We start from the raw sequence: 21,944 nt of genomic DNA on the forward strand, positions 1-21,944 counted from the left end.
AATTATTAATATTAATAATTACGAATAAACCTTTCTACCCATTTGAAAAGAGGGACTATTTTAATTTTTTTTTTTATCAAATTTCCCTTGTCAATAAACATAGTTCAACAGTGAAAAAGGAAGAGACATTTATCTTTTGACAAAGTTAAAAGAAACATATTATTTAACATATTAAAAGAAAGACAAATACCAAATAATATCCTAAAAGCTGTCACAAGTATATATGAAAATAATCAAATACAAATAAGATTAAATCATGAGCTATCATATACAAGAGAGATAAACCAAGGGGTCCGACAGGGATGTCCCCTCTCAGCAACTCTTTTTAATATCTACTTAAATGAAATAATAATAAAATGGAGTAAAAATTTACATCAAGGAATTAAACTTTCACCTACAGTTAACTTAAACACTCTCCTCTTTGCAGACGACCAAATAATAATTACAAATTCTGAAGATAACTTACAGAAAGCTATTTTAAATCTAAATGAGATATCCAAAGATTATGGTATGATAATATCAATGGAAAAATCAAAAACTATGGCCTTTAAAGGACAAGATCCAGCAAGAACTAAAATAGTATTAGATAACAAGATCTTAGAACAGGTGAATTCATTTAACTACCTAGGATGTATGATCACTTATGAAAATGAAAAAGATATAAACATAAAAATTGCAAAATATTTAAAAATAACAGGAGTAATTAACTCTATATTTAAACCAAACCTAGTTCAAAAACAAACCAGGCTAAAAGTATGCAATACATTAGCTCTACCGGTCTTAATGTATGGAAGCGAAATCTGGACAATAAAACAAAAAGACAAACAAAGATTAACAACAGCAGAAATGAAGTTTATGAGAAAAACTGCAAAGTATACCCTATTTGATCACAAAAGAAACAAAGATATTTTGAAAGAATTAAACCAAGAACCAGTAATTGAAAAAATTAAAAAATATAAACATAGATGGATGGAACACATTCAAAGAATGAAAACAGAAAGATTACCAAAACAAGCCTTAAAGTACAAGCCATTAGGAAAAAGAAAACCAGGACGTCCTCTTAAACGATTCACGATGACTTCTAAGGCCAGAACAGGCCATACTAGGCCTAAATCCTTGATACGTATGATGATGATAATGATGATTTATCTTTTGATCAACTGTTCATTTGTTCACACCCTCCTTACAAAGTTTCTAGGAATGGCCTCCTGTTCTATTATCCACCTCTCCCATTTTATGAAAAATTTCTTCCATGATAACCAGGTAACAACTGTTGACCAACTTAAATATCTCCTCCTATTCATAACACTTTGCATACTGGATTTCCTTAATCTGTTTTCATATCCCACATTCCAAGGACCAGTGACCACTCCTCCCACTGAACTCCAAGTTCTGTGTAATGTCACATTCACAAGGATGAAATATCTTTATAAATTGTTCATTTAATATCTCAGCTATACCCTCCACAATAGTTATATTGTTATTATTATTATTATTGGCTACTCCAGCATTTGCATAGTGATTATCATACTTTGCTTTGACCTCATTCCAGTTATGTCACCCACAACTATTCCACTCATCGACAATTCTCCAAGCAAAAAATCTAGTCCTTACATACCTACTTTCCTCAATTTCCAAGGATAGCTCTTAGTTCTCCCACCACCAGACCTATTTTGAAAAATTTCCTTGTATTAATCATGAAAAAAACTAGTAATTTGTATGTCTCAATCATACAGCCCTTTTCAATCTATCAACCAATTTCTCCAACCCACAAATCTTCAACCTATCATCATAATATTCATTCAACAGACCTGCTACCATCTTGGTCACTCACCTCTGGATCCTCTCTACCTCCTTCTCATCTCCAAGATGAGGAGGAGGTAGAGAGGATCCATCCCCCCATATGACCAAAACTGTATGCAGTAGTCAAGGTGGGATCTTGCTAAGGCTTGATAAAGAGATATGATAACCTGCTTGTCTCTGCTTGTCAGGGTATTCTTCAGTAATGAAGAATACCCTGACAATCTTGAGCTGCTTTAGTCACTTTTGCAATATGCCCTCTGAACTTCAACTCCCTATCCACTAACACCCCCAAATCCCTGGCTTTGCCACTTTTCTGGAGTACAGCTCCATTAATGTGGTACAGCTGGTAATGGTAATCTTTTCACCAAATGCATAACCATACACTTTGCCACATTAAACTGACATCCATTCCCTTGGTCTAAACTGCCAGTCGTCTATTCAAATCATCCGGCAAACTTTTAACGTCATCTGTATTAACTATTACACTACCCAATTTTGCATGATTGGCACACAACTGAATAGTTCCTCTCAGATCCCTTCCTATATTGTTAATGTACAAGTTAAATAGTAGTGGCCTAAGAACAGAGCCCTGTGGCATGCCACTAGTTATAGGCCTTCTACTAGACTCTACTCCTGAATAAACTACTCTCTAATGTCTCTCCACCAACCACCCTCTTATTCACTTCACCAACTTTATATCCATCCCCCCCCGCAACTGCAATTCATTGATTAGAATTCTATATAGTGTTGTGAGTGCCCCAGCAGTGGATAGGTTTAGGGAGAGGTGTGATGGGTTTCATGTGTGTGTACATTAGTGTGGGTCTTCCAAGTGAGTCTCTTGACTCCATGGAGATGGCTTATAATAATAATAATGGACTGGGGAGTAAATAGCATGAGTTTTACAAAGTAAATGAAAGAGTGGCTAACATTATAAAGAGTTGGAGGTAATGCATATGGATACTGTAAATGAATTTAAGATGCATTATGACAATACACAGTAGTAATATTCTGGAATACATAATTCTGAAGTAGAGTATGCATACTATCTTTTTCTTATGTGATTCCCACCCATGAAAGGTTATCAGTAAACCTATAGCATTTTTGTATCATGGGTGGGCTAAGGTTTTTTGATTTTTTTCCCATTTTTACCAATTTTATATATTTTTTTGTAATTTTTTATTTATTTTTACATAGTCTAGAGACCAAATATGGAACTTTTTCAAGCCACTTCAGGCCTCCAATAAGTGGGGTGGTAGTCTTACACCAGGTGATGAAATGCATCTCCCACCTAAAGACAATCATAATATCTACATAATATCTGTATACTCAGCTACCTATTATTATTATTATTATTATTATTACACCACATCTCCAGGGAGTCCAAAGACTCATCGAGAGAGGGCATCTACTCTACAACTCTTCTCTCACTACTCCACCAATCTTCATCATCTAACACCAATGCCATCTATCGCCAACTACCACCACTAGTACTTTCACAGACAATCACAAACATCCATGACACAGTAGGATTCGAATCCACAACCTTTTGGCTGGAGAGCGGATATGCTAACCACTCGGCCAACCAGGCCGGCATGCTTAGCATGTCATACTTAACATCTAAATATGTCATATGTCATCTATCTAAATATGTCATACTTAACAACTCAAAAACAAACTTTTCATTTCCAAAAATAATTTGATAATTTGGTACATTTCCTATTTATTTTTCTCTAAATAAGCATTGATTTTATTTAAACATCTTTAAAAAATATGAAGGGAATGAAATAACCTTAGGGAGGGTGTAGAGATGGATAACAAAAATGACATAAGAACTGTATAATGTTGATTATGAGGATAGACTGAAGGTATGCACACTACAGAATTTGATGGATAGAAGACAAAGTTGGGTATATGTGTAATTAAAGGGCTGGTAGGTATGACAAGCTTAGAAGATTGCTTGGAACAGTGGCATGGCACATAAAACTGAATGTTGATAGTGCATGGAAAGTGGTAAAGTAGTGTTTGAGGGAGGTAATGGCAGACTGCATGCCTAGGGTCTGAAGAGTAAATCAAGTGGGAGTTAAATGGATGAATATCATCATTAAGCTGGAGCTGCAGTAAAAGAAACAATTGTGGAGGGAATTCAAGACAAAAAATGACCAGCAAACACATGAGCAGTACAAAACACAGACCAGAAGGGTAACCTTTAATCTTGAATTATTTTCTTATCAGTCTGTGTTCTAATCTATATGTTAAAATTAATCAACATCTATTTATTGTACACCTACACTTATTATTATGTGACACCTCCAGGGAGTTCAAAGACTCATTGAAGGAGAGTGTGCCAACAGCATTGAATAATTATTCCCTTCCAACTACTAACTGTGCTCAAACTTGCTTCTTTTTGCTGAGCCATTAGTAGCAGAGGCTTTACCAATCGACCAACCTTTGCTGGCACTTCATAAACTGAGCTTGGTAATGTGCCAAGAATAGTTAATTCATGCTGAAAGGGAGAAAGAAATAAAGCATTTACGAATTGGTCACCAACACATGAAATCACGTGCTTTATATGTAAAATTTTCCAACTGTTGTAAAGCAAAATAGTTACCACTTTAAGAACTAGAATTTTCGTAAAAGAAAAGCTAATTTTCCGACGTATAATAATAAACATTCATCCCATGAAACATTCATCCCAGGGCATTAATTACCCTAATATTGGAATGGATTCTCCTTCTTCTGACATGCACAGAAGTGTCAAGGGGTCTCGCATCTGTGGTACAGTACCACTATTTCTCCCTTGCATCTCTACCATGTATGCACATAACTCTTTTTCTATCAATAATAGCACTCTACCTCCCTTTTTACACTTTCTATCTTCACAAAAAAAAATATCATAACCTTCCACCTCTATTCTTATCAGGATGTTGTCCTCATCCAACCATGTTTCACTTATTCCAATAATATCAATGCAACAATTTCATTTTGCTTGTTTCTGATACTTCTGGCATTCATATACAAACATGACAGCTCATGCCTGGATCTATAACAAGCTTCACTGATACCACTCTTTTAGATGTGACTTCTCCATACTTTCCTAGAGCCATTTCTTTTTCTCCTTACTTGTCCCAGAACCTTCTTCAAATCTTACTGTTTTACCTACATCTCAGGTCATCCCCTTCCCTTTTTGCCTACACACATTCAATCCTCTTGGAGCATCAACCTTTCTCATGTTGTATTCTCCTGTCGACCCTGATTCTTATTCACAACTCTCCAAGCAAAAAATCTAATCCTCACACTCCTACTAACCACACCTTTACTCAACTTCCAGGAATAAACCCCTTGTTGATGAATACTGAAACATTTCTCCTGCATTAATCCTATAAAACCCTTTGATTGATTGATAGTATTTATCCTTATGGCTGTCTGGGGGTAGCTATATATGCCACCATCTAGGGAAATGATTATGAGCAGGATGGTTTCCCTTTGCCTTCCTTGCTGTACTATATCCTATGACTGTAGCCTGTGTGTTCACGGGGCCGGTTTGCCTGTTTGCAGGATGAAAAACGCCAGATAAACTGGCAGAAAAAACCCTACTGCCTGCGCCCAAGACCGGCTAACTTAGCTATGGCTGAGGAAGATCCTCAAATTCCTCATGTCTTCTACGGGAATCGAACCTGGGACACTCCTTCCCCAGTCATATGGTTGCAAAGCACAAAGCCACTAGGCTAACCACACTAAGCAGCCTAAATGTTTCTATCATATCCCCTCTTTTTCTCCTATCAACCAACTGCTGCAATCCACACACACACACATTCAATCTATCCTCATAAGGAACATTCCACAGGCCAATCACCATCTTGGCCACTCACCTCTGAATCCACTCCACTGTTTTCTCATCACCAAGAAACCCAAGGGACCAGACTTGAGCACAGTAATCCAGATGCAGATGTAGCAAGGCCTTATAAAGAGGAATAACAACTTCCTTATCTCTGCTTATTAATGTGATCTTCAATAGCCAAGTAATCTTATGAGCTACCTTGGCAATATGTCCTCTAAACTTTAACTCTCTGTCTACCACCACCTCTACATATCTAGCTTCATCTATTTCCTGGAGTATAGTCCTATCAATGTGGTACACGACTTGTAATCTTGAAAGTTTATTTTTCACTTGGTTAGACTATAATAAATTTAGTTTAATCCTTTATCCAAGTGTGAGCAAACAAAGTATGCGCCTGAAAATATCTTCAGGACCCAGTCCTGCAGGCGCATACTTCAGGACCCAGTCCTGAAGATATTTTCAGGCACAAACTTTGTTTGCGCCTTAAAGATATTTTCAGGCACAAACTTGGATAAAGGATTAAACTAAATTTATTACAACTTGTAATCTGTTTATCCCAAAATGCATAACTTTATATTTCTCCATATTAAACTGACATCCATTATCTTTTGCCCATACTGATATTTAAATTTAAATTACATCATCCTGCAAGTTCTCCACATCATCTTGATTAACTATTACTCTACCTAATTTTGCATCATCAGCAAGCAACTGAATATTTCCTTTCAGGTTATTTCCTATATCATTTATGTACAAATTAAACAGTATTGGTTCCAGCACTGAATCTTGCAGCACATCACTAGTGACATGTTTTTGCCTTGATTCTACCCCTCCATATACCACTTTTTGATAACTGTCCAGCAGCTACCATCTTATCCACATAACCAGTGTCATATCCATCCCCATTTGTTCTAATTTGTGTAACAGAGTTCCATGTGGTATTTACTTTATCCAACTCAGCTTACTCTATCATAAAAAAGTTAGTAAATTACTAATGCATGACTGCCCCTTCACAAAGCCATGATACACCTCTTAATAATCTTATTTTTATCCGCCCATTCTTGAATTCTCTTTTGACCAATTTTTCCAATATTTTTACCACCACGCCTGAGATACTGATTGGTATATAATTTGCTACCGGGGTTGTAGAACCTCCCTCATGCAAGGGAATTATTTTGCCCTGTTTCCACTCTCTTGGAACTCTACTAGAGCTGAGATTTAAAGAGTGTAGTTAGAAGCCTTGCACATTCTCACAAAACCTAAGCTGCTGTTATCCCTTCTAATCCCACAGCTGTATTTACATTGAGATTCTGCAATATCCTAAGAGCCTCCAATTCATCCACTTCTGTTCACATATTAGTGTCTGTCACATATGTTAAAGTAGTAAACTCACTTGGATGATATACCCTTGCAAAGTTGTCACTCAGTAACCCAACTATTTTATCTGCTTCTGTCAGCTCATGACCATCTGCACGGCTAGCCTATGGCTTTGTGCTTTGCAACCATATGCCTGGGGAAGGAGTGTCCTAGGTTTGATTCCCGTTGGCAACGAGAGGAGCTTAAGGATCTTCCTCAGCCATAGCCAAGTTAGCCGGTCTTGGCCGTGGACAGCAGCAGGGTTTTTCTCCCCAGCTTAGCTGGGGGGGTTTTCATCCCACAAACAGGCAAACCGGCCCCCTGAACACACACGGATACAGTCAGGAATACCTAAGACGATCCCTCCAGCCATAGGTCTGAATTGTCAGCTATGCCAGTCCCGAGCCTGGATAAAAATATGAGGGATTGAGGTGGTGCTGTACCTTCCCGTAAAAGGGGCTCACAGCCATTGAATCATCATATGAAATAAAAATAAAACCTCATGACCATCATCGTCACTCATTAAGATTAATCTTCCATAGTCATTTTCCCTCTTACTTGACACGTAACAAACTCTTTGAAATTTACTTTGGTCTCCTTGGCTAGATTCTTCTCATAATCTGATTTTGCTTCTTTGCCATGCTGGTCCCCCCTTCTTACCTGAGCCTTGTACTGTTCATGAGTTAGATGGTCACCTTTCTCCTTATATACCTTCCACAACATTTTCGTCTTCTGCATATTACTCATAATATTACTGATATTACTCATCCATCTAACTCCTACCTGATTAACCCTCCTTACTTAGGTAGACAATTTCATATTGCTTCCTCTATTGATCCTTAACTATCTCCCATGCCACTACTAACATCCTTATCCTGAAGAGTTTTATGCCATGGCAAAGATTTAAGCTTCATCATAAACTTGTCATAATCACCTGCCTGGTAGTAGTTCCACAAATACCCTTTCTTGACATAATATTCCTCATGTTTTATAATCTCCCAAGCCAAGACTTCATGGTGAACTTTGCCAACTGGAGGCAATGTGGCCACCTTGGATATGGATAGCTCTTCTGATTCTATGACCAGGTTCAATACTCTCACATCTCTAGTCCCCTCCATCACATGTAGAAATTTTTCATTTCATTCCTGCCATGTGATCTTTCTTCCTTCCAGTCTATATCTCCTTAGTTGAAGTCCCCCTCCCCATAATAATCACTTGACCTACACTCATCATACTAATTTGCTGATGCATGTTTTCTGGCCTATAGCAACAACCAACTGTATATTTTATCTTACTGGCTTTGATCTCACACTAGACTGCTTCAAATGAACAGCCACCCTCCTGCTTATCACGTATTCTTTTTTGGTTGCAATTCATCCACTATCATTAGCAGTACCCGTTCTCCATCCTATCTTCCCTATCTTCCCTGGAAATACTAAACTCTTCACATTCTATCCCTGTAACTACATCATCTGCAGTTAGACAGGTCTCACTAATGCCTATAACATTTGGCAAAGTTGCACTAACCAAAGCCAAAAACTCCTCCCTCTTGTTCCTGATACTTCTGGCATTAGTATTTCGAAACATCAATATCCCTTTAGGTCCCTACCCACCTTTACATCCTGAAATGACTACCCTATTCCATATTTTTGCTTGAGAGACTAGATTCCACACTTGGTCATTCTCATACTCACCCACCTCAATGGACGCCTTCACACAAACTCACCTGCTTCCATCGTGAGTTTTCATGAATTTGTACTTCAGCATGCTTCGTGAACAAAGCTCTCTCTAGACACCAAAACCATTCAGATGCATTCCATCAGCATTATACAACTCCTTTCCATCAAACACAGACCACAGATCCACAAATCCTACATAATTCCTTCTGCACAACCTACATATTGATTTATTAACTACCAACAACCTCCTTCTTAGTTCACCTCTATCATAGCATGGCAGGAGACCTACAACCTTCACCTTCTTGTTCTTCAGTTTTGCCTCCAACTAATTTACATTCTCCCTCATAGAATACGTCCCACTTCTCAAATCATTTGTACCAAACATATGATAGACATGTTTAAGTTAGTGAAGGGATTTTATTGGATTAAGAATGATGGGATTATAAAAGGAGTGGAAGCCAATAGGGAGAAGAACCAAAGGCCATACCTGGAAGTTATTATTATTTTATTATTACGGGTGACTAGAGGCCTCCCTCGATGAGTCATTAGACTCATCGAGGGAGGCCCTAAACATCATGTCCACACAACTATACGACATTCTCACAGTATCTATCATACCTTGCCTTGAACTCACTCACCGTCATAGCATCCATAACAGACTCTGGCAGCTTATTCCACTCATTTACCACTCTAAAAGTATAGAACCCAGCTCTAACTCCCCTGCTAACCACACTCTTACCCAGCTTCAATAGGTGTCCCCTAGTTCTCCCACCACCAGTCCTGATCTCAAAAATATCCTCTGAATTAATCCTATAGAAACCCTTTAGAAATTTGAATGTCTCAATCATATCTCCCCTCTTCCACCTATCAACCAATTTCTACAATCCACAAATCTTCAACCTGTTCTCATACTGTTCATTCCATAGACCTGCTATCATCTTAGTCACTCACCTCTGGATCCTCTCTACCTCCTCCCCATCAAGAAGGAACCTAGGTGACCAAATCTGGGCACAGTAGTCGAGATGAGGTCTTATCAAGGCTTGGTACAGAGGTACAATAACTTGCTTGTCTCTGCTTGTCAAGGTATTTTTCAACAACCAAGTGAGTTGATGAGCTGATTTAGCTACTTTTGCAATGTGCCCCTTAAACTTCATCTCCCTATCCACCAACACTCCCAGGTCCCTGGCCTCATCAATCTCCTGGAGTACAGTTCAACCAATGTGGTATACTGCTGCTAATCTTTTCACCCCAAAATGCATAACCTTACATTTTGTCATATTAAATTGACATCCATTCTCCTTAGCCCAGAACTCCAATCTATCCAAGTCATCCTGCAAGATTTTGACATCTTCTGCATTCACTATCGCCCTATCCAACTTTGCATCATCAGCGAACAAATGAACTGTTCCTCTTAGATCCTTCCCTATATCATTAATGAACAGATTAAACAACAGTGGTCCAAGAACAGAACCCTGCAGCACACCACTAGTCATAGGCCATCTTTTGGACTCTACTCCTGAATAAACTACTCTTTCATATCTCTCCATCAACCACCCACCTATCCATCTCACCAACCCTATATCCATTCCCATATGTTGTAGTTTACGGATTAGAATTCCATGTGGCATCCTGTCAAACGCCTTTGCCAGGTCCAGCAGTATCACTGTAAACCCATTACCCTTATCTAGTTCAGCCGTCACCTTGTTATAAAACTTGAGCAAGTTACTGACGCATGATCTACCCTTCACAAAGCCATGCTGTCCCCCATACAGTATCTCATTTTCATCAATCCATTCCTGTATTTTTCCCTTGACTACTTTCTCCAAGACCTTGACAACGACTCCTCATATGCTGATCGGTTGGTAATTTGCAACCGTAGTCTTGGATCCTCCTTTATGCAGTGGAACTATTTTCCCCACTGTCCACACCTTTGGGACTAAACCAGACCCGAGACTCAGATTAAACAACATGGTCAAGGGCACTGATAATTCCTTAGCCGCTTCACACAAGACCCGTGCCCATATACCACTCAATCCCACAGATGTATTCACATTAAGGTTCTGTAATAGACTATTCACCTCCACTTCATTCATCACAATTCCCATATAAACTAATGGTTCCTTCATTTTTTCAATGTCACCACCTGGATGATATACTTTTGCAAAATGCTTGCTCAGTAACTCCACTATATCGACTGATTCAGTGACCTCCTTACCATCGTCATTCCTTAAAATCATTTTGCCGTGTACAGTTGTTTCTTGCTTGCAGCATATTGAAAGAACTGTTTGGGATTCTCTTTAGCTTGCATAGCTAGTTTCCTTTCATAATCTGCTTTTACTTTTTTTACCACACTCGTTACCCTTCTGGCCTGCGCTTTATACTGTTCATGTGCCTGCAGGTCACCCCTTTCTTTAAATTCCCTCCACAGTTGTTTCTTTTTTTGCAGCTCAAGCTTAATGTGTTATTCATCCATTTAACCTCTACTTGTTTTACTATTCGGACCCTAGGTATACAATCAGCCATAACCTCGTGTAAATGCTTCTTAACCCTTCCCATGCTCTATCGACATCCAGCCCTTGCAGTTGTACATGCCATGGCACTGATCCAAGCAATGTCTTAATCGAAAATTCCACACCTTTAGCCATCTCCCAGGTCAAGACCTTATGATCACTCTCACCAATAGGTAGCAACATGGTCATATTCATTACAGTCAAATTCTGAGATACTATTACCAGGTCAAGCACTCTCACACTCCTAGTATTTTCAATTACATGCTGTCTCAGATAGTTATCCCTTAATAATTGAATAAAATCCATTTCCTTCCTCACATGTGTCCTCTCCTCCTTCCAATCAATGTTACCATAGTTGAAATCCCCCATAATAATTACCCTCCTTCCACTCATTTCATCAATTTGTTTATGCATACTATCTCCACCATCTATTCCATCACCTGGTCTATAGCAGCACCCAACTGTATATTTTATTCTGCCAGTCTCAATCTCACACCAAATAGCCTCAAATGAGCTCTTTTCACTATCCTGCGATACAACTTTAATTCTCCTTGGCTGCAGTTCATCAGCTATCATCAATAACACCCCTCCCCCATTTTATTCTCTCTGTCCCTCCTAAACACACTATAACCTACACATTCTATCCCACTAACTATATTATCTTCCGTCAGCCATGTTTCACTAATGCCAATAACCTGTGGCCAGAAAGAGCCAATCAAGGCCAAAAATTCTTCCTTCTTGTTCCTAATACTCCTGGAATTAGTATACATGAAATGCAGTGATCCCTTTGTCCACCCCTATCTTGATGCGTTATTCTAAATATTCCATTCCCATTTTTTGTCCTTAGTACTGGCTCGAGTACATTATATACATTCTTACACTCAACTGTCTCACTGATGTCCGCATATCCACTCCTTGGTAGTTCTAGTTTCCCTGGTTCTGCACATCCATTTTCACTTCATTCAGCAACACTTTTTCCAGTCTCCGCACACCAAATCCATTCAAATGCAGGCCATCCATCTTGTATAAATCCTTTTGCCCATCAAACTCATTCCACACCACACTGTCTGCATAACCTGCACATAATGTCATTTGTGATTATGGCCCTCCTAAACTCCTCTCTGTCTTACCACACTCTTATGTAAGAGTGTGGTAAAGAAGGGTGTGAGGAGTAGATTTTTTTACATGGAGAATTGTGGGTAAATTGAACACATTACTGGAATATATTGTTAATGCAGTGAGTGTTATGGATTTTCAAATTAATTATGATAAATCCTTAACATTCCCTGCATTAACATCATATTCTAGTAATATGTTAAAATCACCCTCAACTGACTTTTGTCAGTTGAATAAACCTCCCACAGTGAGCCTGCTAGCTCCATGACAGGTGTGTTAATGTTATCATTATTATTATTATTACGGGCAACTTACTTAGACTTATTACTTAGACTCATCGAGGGAGGCCCTAACATTAAGTCAAGAACAACTATTCAACATTCACACAGTATCTATCATACTTCGCCTTAAACTCATTCACAGTCATGGCACTCAGAACAGACTCTGGCAGCTTATTCCACTCATTCACCACTCTCCAATAAAAAACCTGGCTCTAACACCCTTGCTAACCACACTCTTGCCCAGTTTCCATGTATGGCCCCTAGTCCTCCCACCACCAGTCCTGTTCTCAAAAATATCCTCTGAATTAATCTTATAGAAACCCTTCAGTAATTTGAATGTCTCAATCATATCACCCCTTTTCCACCTATCAACCAATTTCTGCAACCCACAAATCTGCAACCTGTTCTGATAAGGTTCATTCCGTAGACCAGCTATCATCTTGGTCACTCTTGGTCATTATTATGATTATCATCATAATGATGATAATCATCATCAAATTCCTGATATGTACCCTCAGGGAGATAAACAAGATAATTATGATCGTACTACATGAAAAAGTTACACCATTACTACACTAGGGAACAAATTAACCCAAACAAGCTGAATTTTCATCAAGATTTTGGTTTTCATTTCAGCTCACAATAATTTTGGTTTTGGTTTCAGTTTACTATCATCGGGTTTGGTTTTAGTTCACTATTTTGGTTGAGTTCTGTGTGTTTTAACTGTCTCTATGATGTTTATTAACAGTGTTGTGCATTTTAAGTAGTGTAAACAAGTTGACATTCATAGTGTTTTATTCATTTTGTGTAGCTATTAAATGGATATATCTCCGATAAAGCAATCAAAAATATGTACTCTTTCTCAGCACACATTCATGATGCAAAGACAATTGTCAATGAGTATGGTGTTGGTTTGGGTACTGTTAATGTGATTTTAAAGAGGTTTAGGGAGACAGGTACCATTTCTCCTGCCACAAAGCTGCTGATTTGCAAACTCCCACCAATTGTACTTGTTGACAGCATGATGAAAAGTAACCAGTACATAAAAATACTGGAGAAGAGAGTGATCCCACAGGTTCAGAAAGACAAAGACCCATCTTCCAACAGGATCTCCCTCCATGTGATACTTCAAAAAAAGTGAAAGAGTTCACCAAAAATCACATCCAATTGCTTCAGTAGCCAGATAACTCTACTGAGTTATCTGGCTATTGATATTAACCCAACAGAAAATTTGTGGACCATAGTGAAAAAGAGACTTAGAAAATTAAATTCTGATACAAAGGATAACTTATTACAATCCATTATAAAAATATGGTTTCAAGATGCAGAAATAAGAAAAATGTGTTGTACATTGGTAGAGTCTATGCCTAAGCAAATTAATAAACTTATTAGGAACAGAGGAGCACATAAAAATTATTATTTAAAATTGGAGTTTAATTTTTGTACTTATTTTCTTGCAAAATTAAAATTTTTCTTTAAAAATGCCAGTATTCAGATTAATTTGTTCACTACTATAACTTCCAATCAACAATTTTTCTCCAAATTAATCTGTTATCTGTCAAGATAACGATATCTTTTAAGGTGCATTTTACTATTAAATCCAGCTACATCTTGGTCTTCCTCTGGATCTTTTTCCTGCAAACCTGGCAAATAATATTTGCCAGGTTTGCAGGGAAGTTTTCCTCTCCCATTCTGTTTAAGTGACCATAACACCTGAGATTAGCTCTACTAACACATTCCTGAATGCTAACAATGGCAAGTTATTTCCTAATATCCTCATTTTAATGTGCTGCTGCCAATGAGCCATCTGTTCACTCCATTAATCTTTAACAGAACTCTCTTATCAGAGATCTCTAGTCTTGGATCAAGTGTTTTATTTCTAACTCAGCTCTAAGATTCAGAAACTAAAATTAGTTTCTTGGAAGTTTTTTTCACTTGGTTAGACTATAAATTATATATTTATAATTACTCAGTCCTGAAGATATTTCAGGTGCAAAGTTTGCACCTGAAATATCTTCAGGACTGGGAAATTTGTTGGCTTACACTTGGATAAAGGATTAAACTAAATATATAATTTATAGTCTAACCAAGTGAAAAAAAACTTCCAACATCTTTCTCTAATCCAGAGTATTTTAATAATAAGGTGTGACATGTTTTGGCAACTGGCATATGGAAATATGGCTTCTGCATTGCTTCAACCTTGGTATCACATGTGGATCTGGCTCCCACTGAAGAGACCTCAATAAAGGTGAAACCGGTGTGGGTAGTGACCCTTCCCATAATGCATAGCATTATACATGTCTGCAAAGGGGTGTGCTTTGCATTATGGGATAATGCAAAGCACACCCCCCAAGGAAAGTGATCAGAACTCAGTCCACCTTTGCCATGAGTTGCCCCATTCCTGAAGATACTTCAGGCGCAAACTTTGTTTGCTCACACTTGGATAAAGGATTAAACTAAAAATATAAAATTAGTTTCAACATGGTCTTGTATACTACTAATTTAGTGTTTTGACTAATTTCTTTCTTATTCCATATAAATTTATTCAGCTTACTTCCTACCATACCATCTTTACTAATTCTGTTGTCTATTTCCATATTTAGTTTGCCATCTTCACTAAAAATTGTGCCTAAATAGTTGAAATGTTTTACTTGTTCTATAGGTTTGTCATTCAGAATACACTTGATGTTTTCAATGTTTCTGCTTATTTTCAATGTCTTTGTCTTTTTATTGCTGATTTTCATACCAAATTTATTACATCCGTTATTCAATTAAGTCAGAGAATCTTGCAGACTTGTACTGTATTTATTCAGAAGTATAACATCATCTGCATAAAGTAAAGAGCTAAGATTAACATCACCAATTTTGATGCCACTTTCCTTCATAATGTGATCCATATAGATAATGAACAACAGTGGAGATAATGTGCACTCCTGTCACACACTTGATGTTACCTCAAACCATCTTTCTGTACGTCCTTCAAGTCTAACTGCTGACTTACAGCTTAAACAGAGACGATGTATTGCTTGATATAATGTCCCATTTACACCATAGCATTTTGAAGAGCTTTCCTCTTGGTACCTTGTCATATGCTTTTTCCAGATCAAAAAATTTTCACATTTTACGTCTGCAGACGCCGTATGGTCACTGCCATACCTCACATGGTTTTGGCAATGATGTCTTCTGCTAGAATAAGTGGTAGGGTCGCAGATTCCCTTTCCACACAAAGTTTGCAGGACAATCACAAACATCCATGCCCATGGTGGGATTCGAACCCACTGCCTCTTGGCTGGAGAGTGGACACGCTAACCACTCAGCCAACCAGGCAGATTCTTGTTATCCCCAAGATTTCTCAACTATTTGTCATAAAGTGAAAATCTGATCCTTGACAACCTGTATTTCCTGAATCCAGCTTGTACTTCACCAAGCTTCTCTTCAACAATTTTTCTTAGTAATTTCCTAAGTATACTTGCATAAATCTTACCAGAAACACTCAGTAGTGAAATATCTCTGTAATTGTCGCATTCAGTTTTATTTCCCTCTTTATAGATTAATACTATAGATGAGAGTTCTGCTCCAATAATATGGAATTAAACCCTCTGAGCAGGCCTTCTGAATTATGCAATGCAGCCACTGTAAAGCTTTTATATCACCATATTTGATCATTTCTGGCCAAATTTCATCTACTCCAGATGCCTTTCCACATTTCAGGCTTTTACCTGCTTGCATTTCTGGTCACCTTTATCATCTCTGATTCCTTTTACAGTAATTTTTTCTCCATTTCTAAGCTTTTTTTAATAGCCTCCAGAATATTTTGCCACCTTCCTGATATTTATTTTCTATGTTCATATCAAAATCTTTCCAGACTTTTGTTTTAGCTAGTTTTACACAGTGCTTTGCTTTCTTGCATTTTTCTCTATATTCCCTAAGCACACAAGCTGATTTACCTGCAAGGAACTTTCAATATGCCTTCTTCTTTTTCTTCACTGCTTTTTTTAACTCACTGAGTTCACTATGGATTGTTTTCAAACTCTCATTTTTTCTTCAATGATGTTTGTGTATTTCTGTCTACAGTGAAAGATTGAGCAAAATCAAGGTTGAGCAGCTCTGAAAGCTCTGTCTGGTAATAATGATATGTCTGGTAATCATTTCCTATGCTACTGTTTGGATCTTCAACAAGGACCACCTTTTCCTTTTTTGTTGTGCCAGCTGCTTTCTCTAATGCCTCAAAAAATCCTCCATTTCTTCCTTGGTAGAACCTTCTGTGGTACCATAAGCACAAATAAGTCTCACTGTCCAGTTTCCCATATAGCAGGCAGTATCAAGATTCTACTTGATATTGCCTGCTATTCAAGTAGATTATCCTCATATTTAGTGTTGAATACCATTGCTGCTACTCTTTTCCCTGCTTGTTATTGCTAGAATATAAAATTTTGTATTTGTTGCTTAGAATGATCTCACCTATTTTTGTCTTTTTTGTTGCAGTCATGACTATTGTGTTGATCTGGTACTTATATATAATTCTTCTGCTATTTCCATTTCTTTTCCATTCTTCTTCTTATGTTGATAGCACCAATTTTGAACTGTGTTGATGCTGAGTTGAGACGTGTTCTGGGATTTGTTCCAGTTTCTGACTTTTCACTGTTTGCGAAAAGTCAGAAACTTCACTTGGTTCCCTGACAAAAACAATGGGGGCCTTGTTTAACCAGGTAATGTCCAAGCTGGCTAGAAATTCTGTCATGTTATACCATCATTTTACATTGTAGTTTAAGCCAATAAGAATACAAATTTGATCAGCAAAATCCCAAATTGCCAGCCAATCCTTGTTTGTTCATTATCCAGGTAGATACCAAACAAGGTGCACCACGAGAAGGTGAGGATTGGACATTAGGTTAGAAGCCCCCAGTTGGTTCTCTGCATTCCTTAAAAGGCTATGTGGAAGTCTCATCCCAGTTATACAACTTTGATCCTTAAGCACCCGTAATTATTATTATTACTACTGTTACTACCCCAAGACCTCATGGAGTCAAAGACTCATCTGGGAGGTCCTTTTATCACACACACCACACCTCATCATACTGTGTCTTAAACACACTCAAACTCCTTGCAGACACCACACTCTCAGGCAAGGCATTCCAATCGTTTACAACTCTACATGAAAAAAACCTGCCTCTCACTCCCCTACTCACACCCTCTTTATACAGTTTCCAGGGATGACCTCTGGTTCTCCCCCTGATCTCTCACTATTTTCTGTAGAACTTCTCCACCATTGATCCTATAACAACCCCTTGCCAACTTGTAGGTCTCTATCATATTTCCCCCTCTTCCTCTTGTCCACCAGACTCTGCAAATTACATCTTCTCAATCTTTCCTCATACTCGACATTCCAGAGGTCAGAAACTACCTTAGTCAGTCGCCTTTGGACCCTTTCCAACATCTCTTCATCCTTCTGAAAACCAGGTGACCAAATCTGGGCACAATAGTCCATGTGTGGCCTAATCAAAGCCTTACACAACAAAACAAGAATCTCCCTACTTCTACACATCAGTGTCCTCTGCATCATTCCCAGAAGCCTCTGTGTTGTCTTCGCAATTTTGGTGATGTGTCCCCTAAATTTTAGATCCTTATCCACTATCACCCCCAGATCTCTTATTTCCTCTACTTCCAACAATATATTCTCACCAAGCATAAATTCTGCATCCCATCTCTGTTTTCCAAATTTTAAAACCTTACATTTTGCAACATTGAATTCACATACCCATTTCCGTGCCCAATCACTCAATCTATTCAAGTCTTCCTGTAAAGCCACAACATCTTCACTACTCTTCATGGTTTGTCCCAACTTTGCATCATCTGCAAACAACTGAATATCTCTAATCTCTAATAAAGGTATCAATAACAGAATAACATTAGACATGAAGATATTAAGAAGGAACTTGACATTGCCATTCAAGAATGTATGAGCATAAGTAATCTAAGGTGGTAAGGTCACTTAAACAGAATGGAAGACATAATGTTAGTAAACCAGGTGTTTTATGCCAAATTGACAAGATTAAAACCCAGAGCAAGACCAAGATCTAAGTAGATTTGATGCAGTCAGAAGATGAATTACAGGAACCTTTTATAAAGACTTTTTCAACTAAATGTGAGATAAAGGAACCTTTTAATGACTTTTCAACTAGAGTTAGACAGTTTCATACGGAGGTGGAAGTTTTTCCTCCCCAAAATCAGATTTTTATTCCACAGAACAGGAAAAACAAAGAACACAGTCAATTAGTATACACAGCAAAAAATGTAAATAGGAGTAGCCACCCCATCACAGTAGCTCTGTCTGTTATGGTTTGTATAAAACTTATAAGTTTTATACAAAGCCCATGAGACATATATTAAGGGAAGAGGAGAATACTATTTTAATATTTTTAAATCGGAATTTATGATTTGATTAATTCTGTGTATTATTAATAGAGAGCTGCACACGTGCGCACGCACGCACACACATGCACACACAGACAAAGCCATATATATAAAACAGTAGAAAATGATTTAGTTTCACAATTTCAAATGTAGTATGTTGAGAAATGAAACCTTAAACATTTATTTTCTATTAAACATTCGTTGTTAAAATAGGATATAAGAATTTTTTTTTTGTAATCCACCCTATATGTCAATATTCTTAGAATCTTGCACCTTCTAATTATATATTAAAGGCTATGTAGTTATTTCCATATTATTATTATGTCCTTGAATTTACCTCATAATCATTCATATCTTTGGCTCTGAAATAATGATACACTTCTTCATATGTTACTGGTAAAGTATTTTGGTAGAGATTTCCAAAACCTAAGAAAGAGAGAGAAAATAATATAAAGAAATATGACTAGCAAATATGACTATGGCATTTCATAATTCTTCCACTTTATTTATTTATTTTTTTAAATAAATAAAGTGGAAATCCCACCCACGATAGGTTATAAATCTACAGGATTTTAGTACAATAGTCATAATGGTTTGATAATCTGGAAACTCTTTTCCAAAAATCAGACATGGAATTTTTTTTTTGCCATCAGTAAGCATGGTTGTGATGTCCTCACACTGCAATATGAAAATCATTCACTGCCTAAAGATATACACAAACATCCAACTCCACACTGGAATTTGAACTTGAGTCTATTAGTTGGTGAGAAGAGTTACTAATTGCTTGACCTAGCATTTTAATCATGTAGGAAATAGCAACAGAAAATAAATAACAAATCTATTTGTTTACTGTTGAAGATGAGGTTAAAATAATTTATTTTTGGTCAGTAGATAATATATACTGGGTTGTAGTATTCCCTTGAATGTTTTTAAAACAACTGTGAGAATTATTGAAATGGCAATTTAAAAATCTATAATTATGATAAAAATTACAAAGCAAATACTTAAAACATAAATTAGTTATATGGAGAAAAAATATGTCATCATTTAAAAATAAAATGGGTTTATTGCAATAATAAACAAAAACTAATGAAATAAAACCAACAAGTTATGCCATACAAACATTTAATAGTTTTAAGGCTACTTGTTACAAAATATTTTACATAAGATGTAATCAAAATTGCTGTACAATAATATATTAAAAGTGACATTATTAATATAAATTAGTTGTTGTATGTGCAGCAACAAGATAAGTTAATTTTATATTTATTATGTGATGATATCATCTAATTTTTAGATTGAGTGCTACTGAGTGATGTTTGAGTGTGGAAAATGGTGTTTGGTTAAATTTCTTAGACAGTATTACTTTAAATTCGTTGTTTCTTGTCAGTGCTCTGGTACAAAATGGCAGTGAGAGGTAGACTTGCATAGATTGGCAGGAAAGACAAATAAAGTGATTGCCATGGATTTTTCAAGAATAATATGGTGCCATGAACACAGTATGTATGCATAGGAAGATATTGCAAATGCTCATGTGAAGAAGCTGAATAAGAGAAAGGTGTGAGTGTGGGTATGCAGGAAATGCAATATTCTGATGGACCATGAGGCTTGTTTAAATCAGAGTAGGGAACATGGCATCATAACTGAAATGGTTGTTGAGGAAGATTGTGTGAATGTTAAGAAAGTGTATAGAAGTGATAGTGAGGAAAAGAGTTCAATTGACAATAAAGTGTGCAATAATGATGTTGAAAAACAGAATACAATTAATGGTAAGATTGCAGGCAGGGTTGATGGCAAAAAAGCTTGTGATACTGATGATAAGATAGAGAGTGAATGATAGTGGAAAAATGACACAAGATTTGAAAGCTGAGTTGGTGAGGATAAGGCAAGAGACGAAGAGGATGTAGAGTAAAATGAAGAGAACTGTAGATATGTATAGAAGAATGAAGAAGATGAAAACAAATTATGTTGGTATGAAAAAGGTAATGAAAGACTTGTGAGTGGTGGTGTTGAATGGAGATTTGATTATTAGAGGTGTGGCAAAGGAGAAGATGCTCAAGGTTTGTTTTCCAGGAGGTATAATAAACAGAGTGATTGAGACATTGAATATGAGGAGTAAGCCAGCAAAAGAGTTGCTGGTAGTAGTAGTAGGAACAAATGACTTGACTGAAAACAAGGCGAATATAAAACTGGGTATCAGGTGGTTTTTGAGAATAATAATAGTGTGATAGAAAAGGTAGCCAGTATGTTGTCAAGGTATGATAGCGATAAGATAAGGTGGAAAGCAAGGATTATGACTGATATGTCAGTAGAAATGTGTGAAGAGAAAGGACTGCAGTTTGTTAATGTGTGGAATGAGTTTAAAGAATGAAAATTGAACTATATAAGAGTGATGCTATGCATTTGAATGGTTTTGGTGTCAGTTATTTGCAGAGACTGTTGCTGGAAGGGAGAGCAATGAGTTCAGAGAATGAATCTGAGAAAGTAACAAGCAATGTGAAAGAGCAGAAGAGTAAGGAGAGAGAGAGAGATTAAAGTGGTGCTTAAGAATGGAGAAGTGGCTAGCATGAGGATAAAGAATGAGAGAACAAGTTTGCATGATAGACAGGGAAATGGGAAGACTCAGGGTCAACAGGGTAACACAGGGTAAGAAAGGTCAGTGCTCAAAGAGGAAGTGAATGTGTGTGTTTAAAAGTTTTTCATTTGGTTATACTATAAATTATAGATCCAAGAAATCATATTCTTGGTTTAATCCTTTATCCAAGTGTAAACAAATAAAAATCTGCATGTGAAGTAATGTCACAACTGGGCTACTTTGTATATAGAGGCTAATGACTTCATATTAATTGCCTTAGTATCCCATAATGCAATGTACTATGTATTATGAGAAGAGGCACTACCCAGATTGGTTTTGACCTTTATTGAGTTCTCATCAGTGGGAGACAGA

The 21,944-nt window shown here is 37.1% G+C and overlaps 1 protein-coding gene across 5 annotated transcripts in view; it reads right to left on the reverse strand.

Moving 5' to 3' along the window:
* The window catches only part of LOC150107295 (ELMO domain-containing protein 3-like), a 287,770-nt gene that overhangs the window by 178,180 nt on the left and 87,646 nt on the right, over window positions 1-21,944 (reverse strand). For all 5 annotated transcript variants that reach the window (XM_090391155.1, XM_090391154.1, XM_090391150.1 and 2 more), the window contains one exon: window positions 19,335-19,423. In XM_090391155.1, the coding sequence (XP_090247281.1) occupies window positions 19,335-19,423 (89 nt within the window). The remainder of the gene's footprint in view (window positions 1-19,334; window positions 19,424-21,944) is intronic.

The sequence above is a fragment of the Typopeltis vanoorti genome, chromosome 4 (genome assembly GCF_054136105.1).
Source record: "Typopeltis vanoorti isolate ZY-2024b chromosome 4, IOZ_Tvanoo_1.0, whole genome shotgun sequence".
NCBI lineage: Eukaryota > Metazoa > Arthropoda > Arachnida > Uropygi > Thelyphonidae > Typopeltis > Typopeltis vanoorti.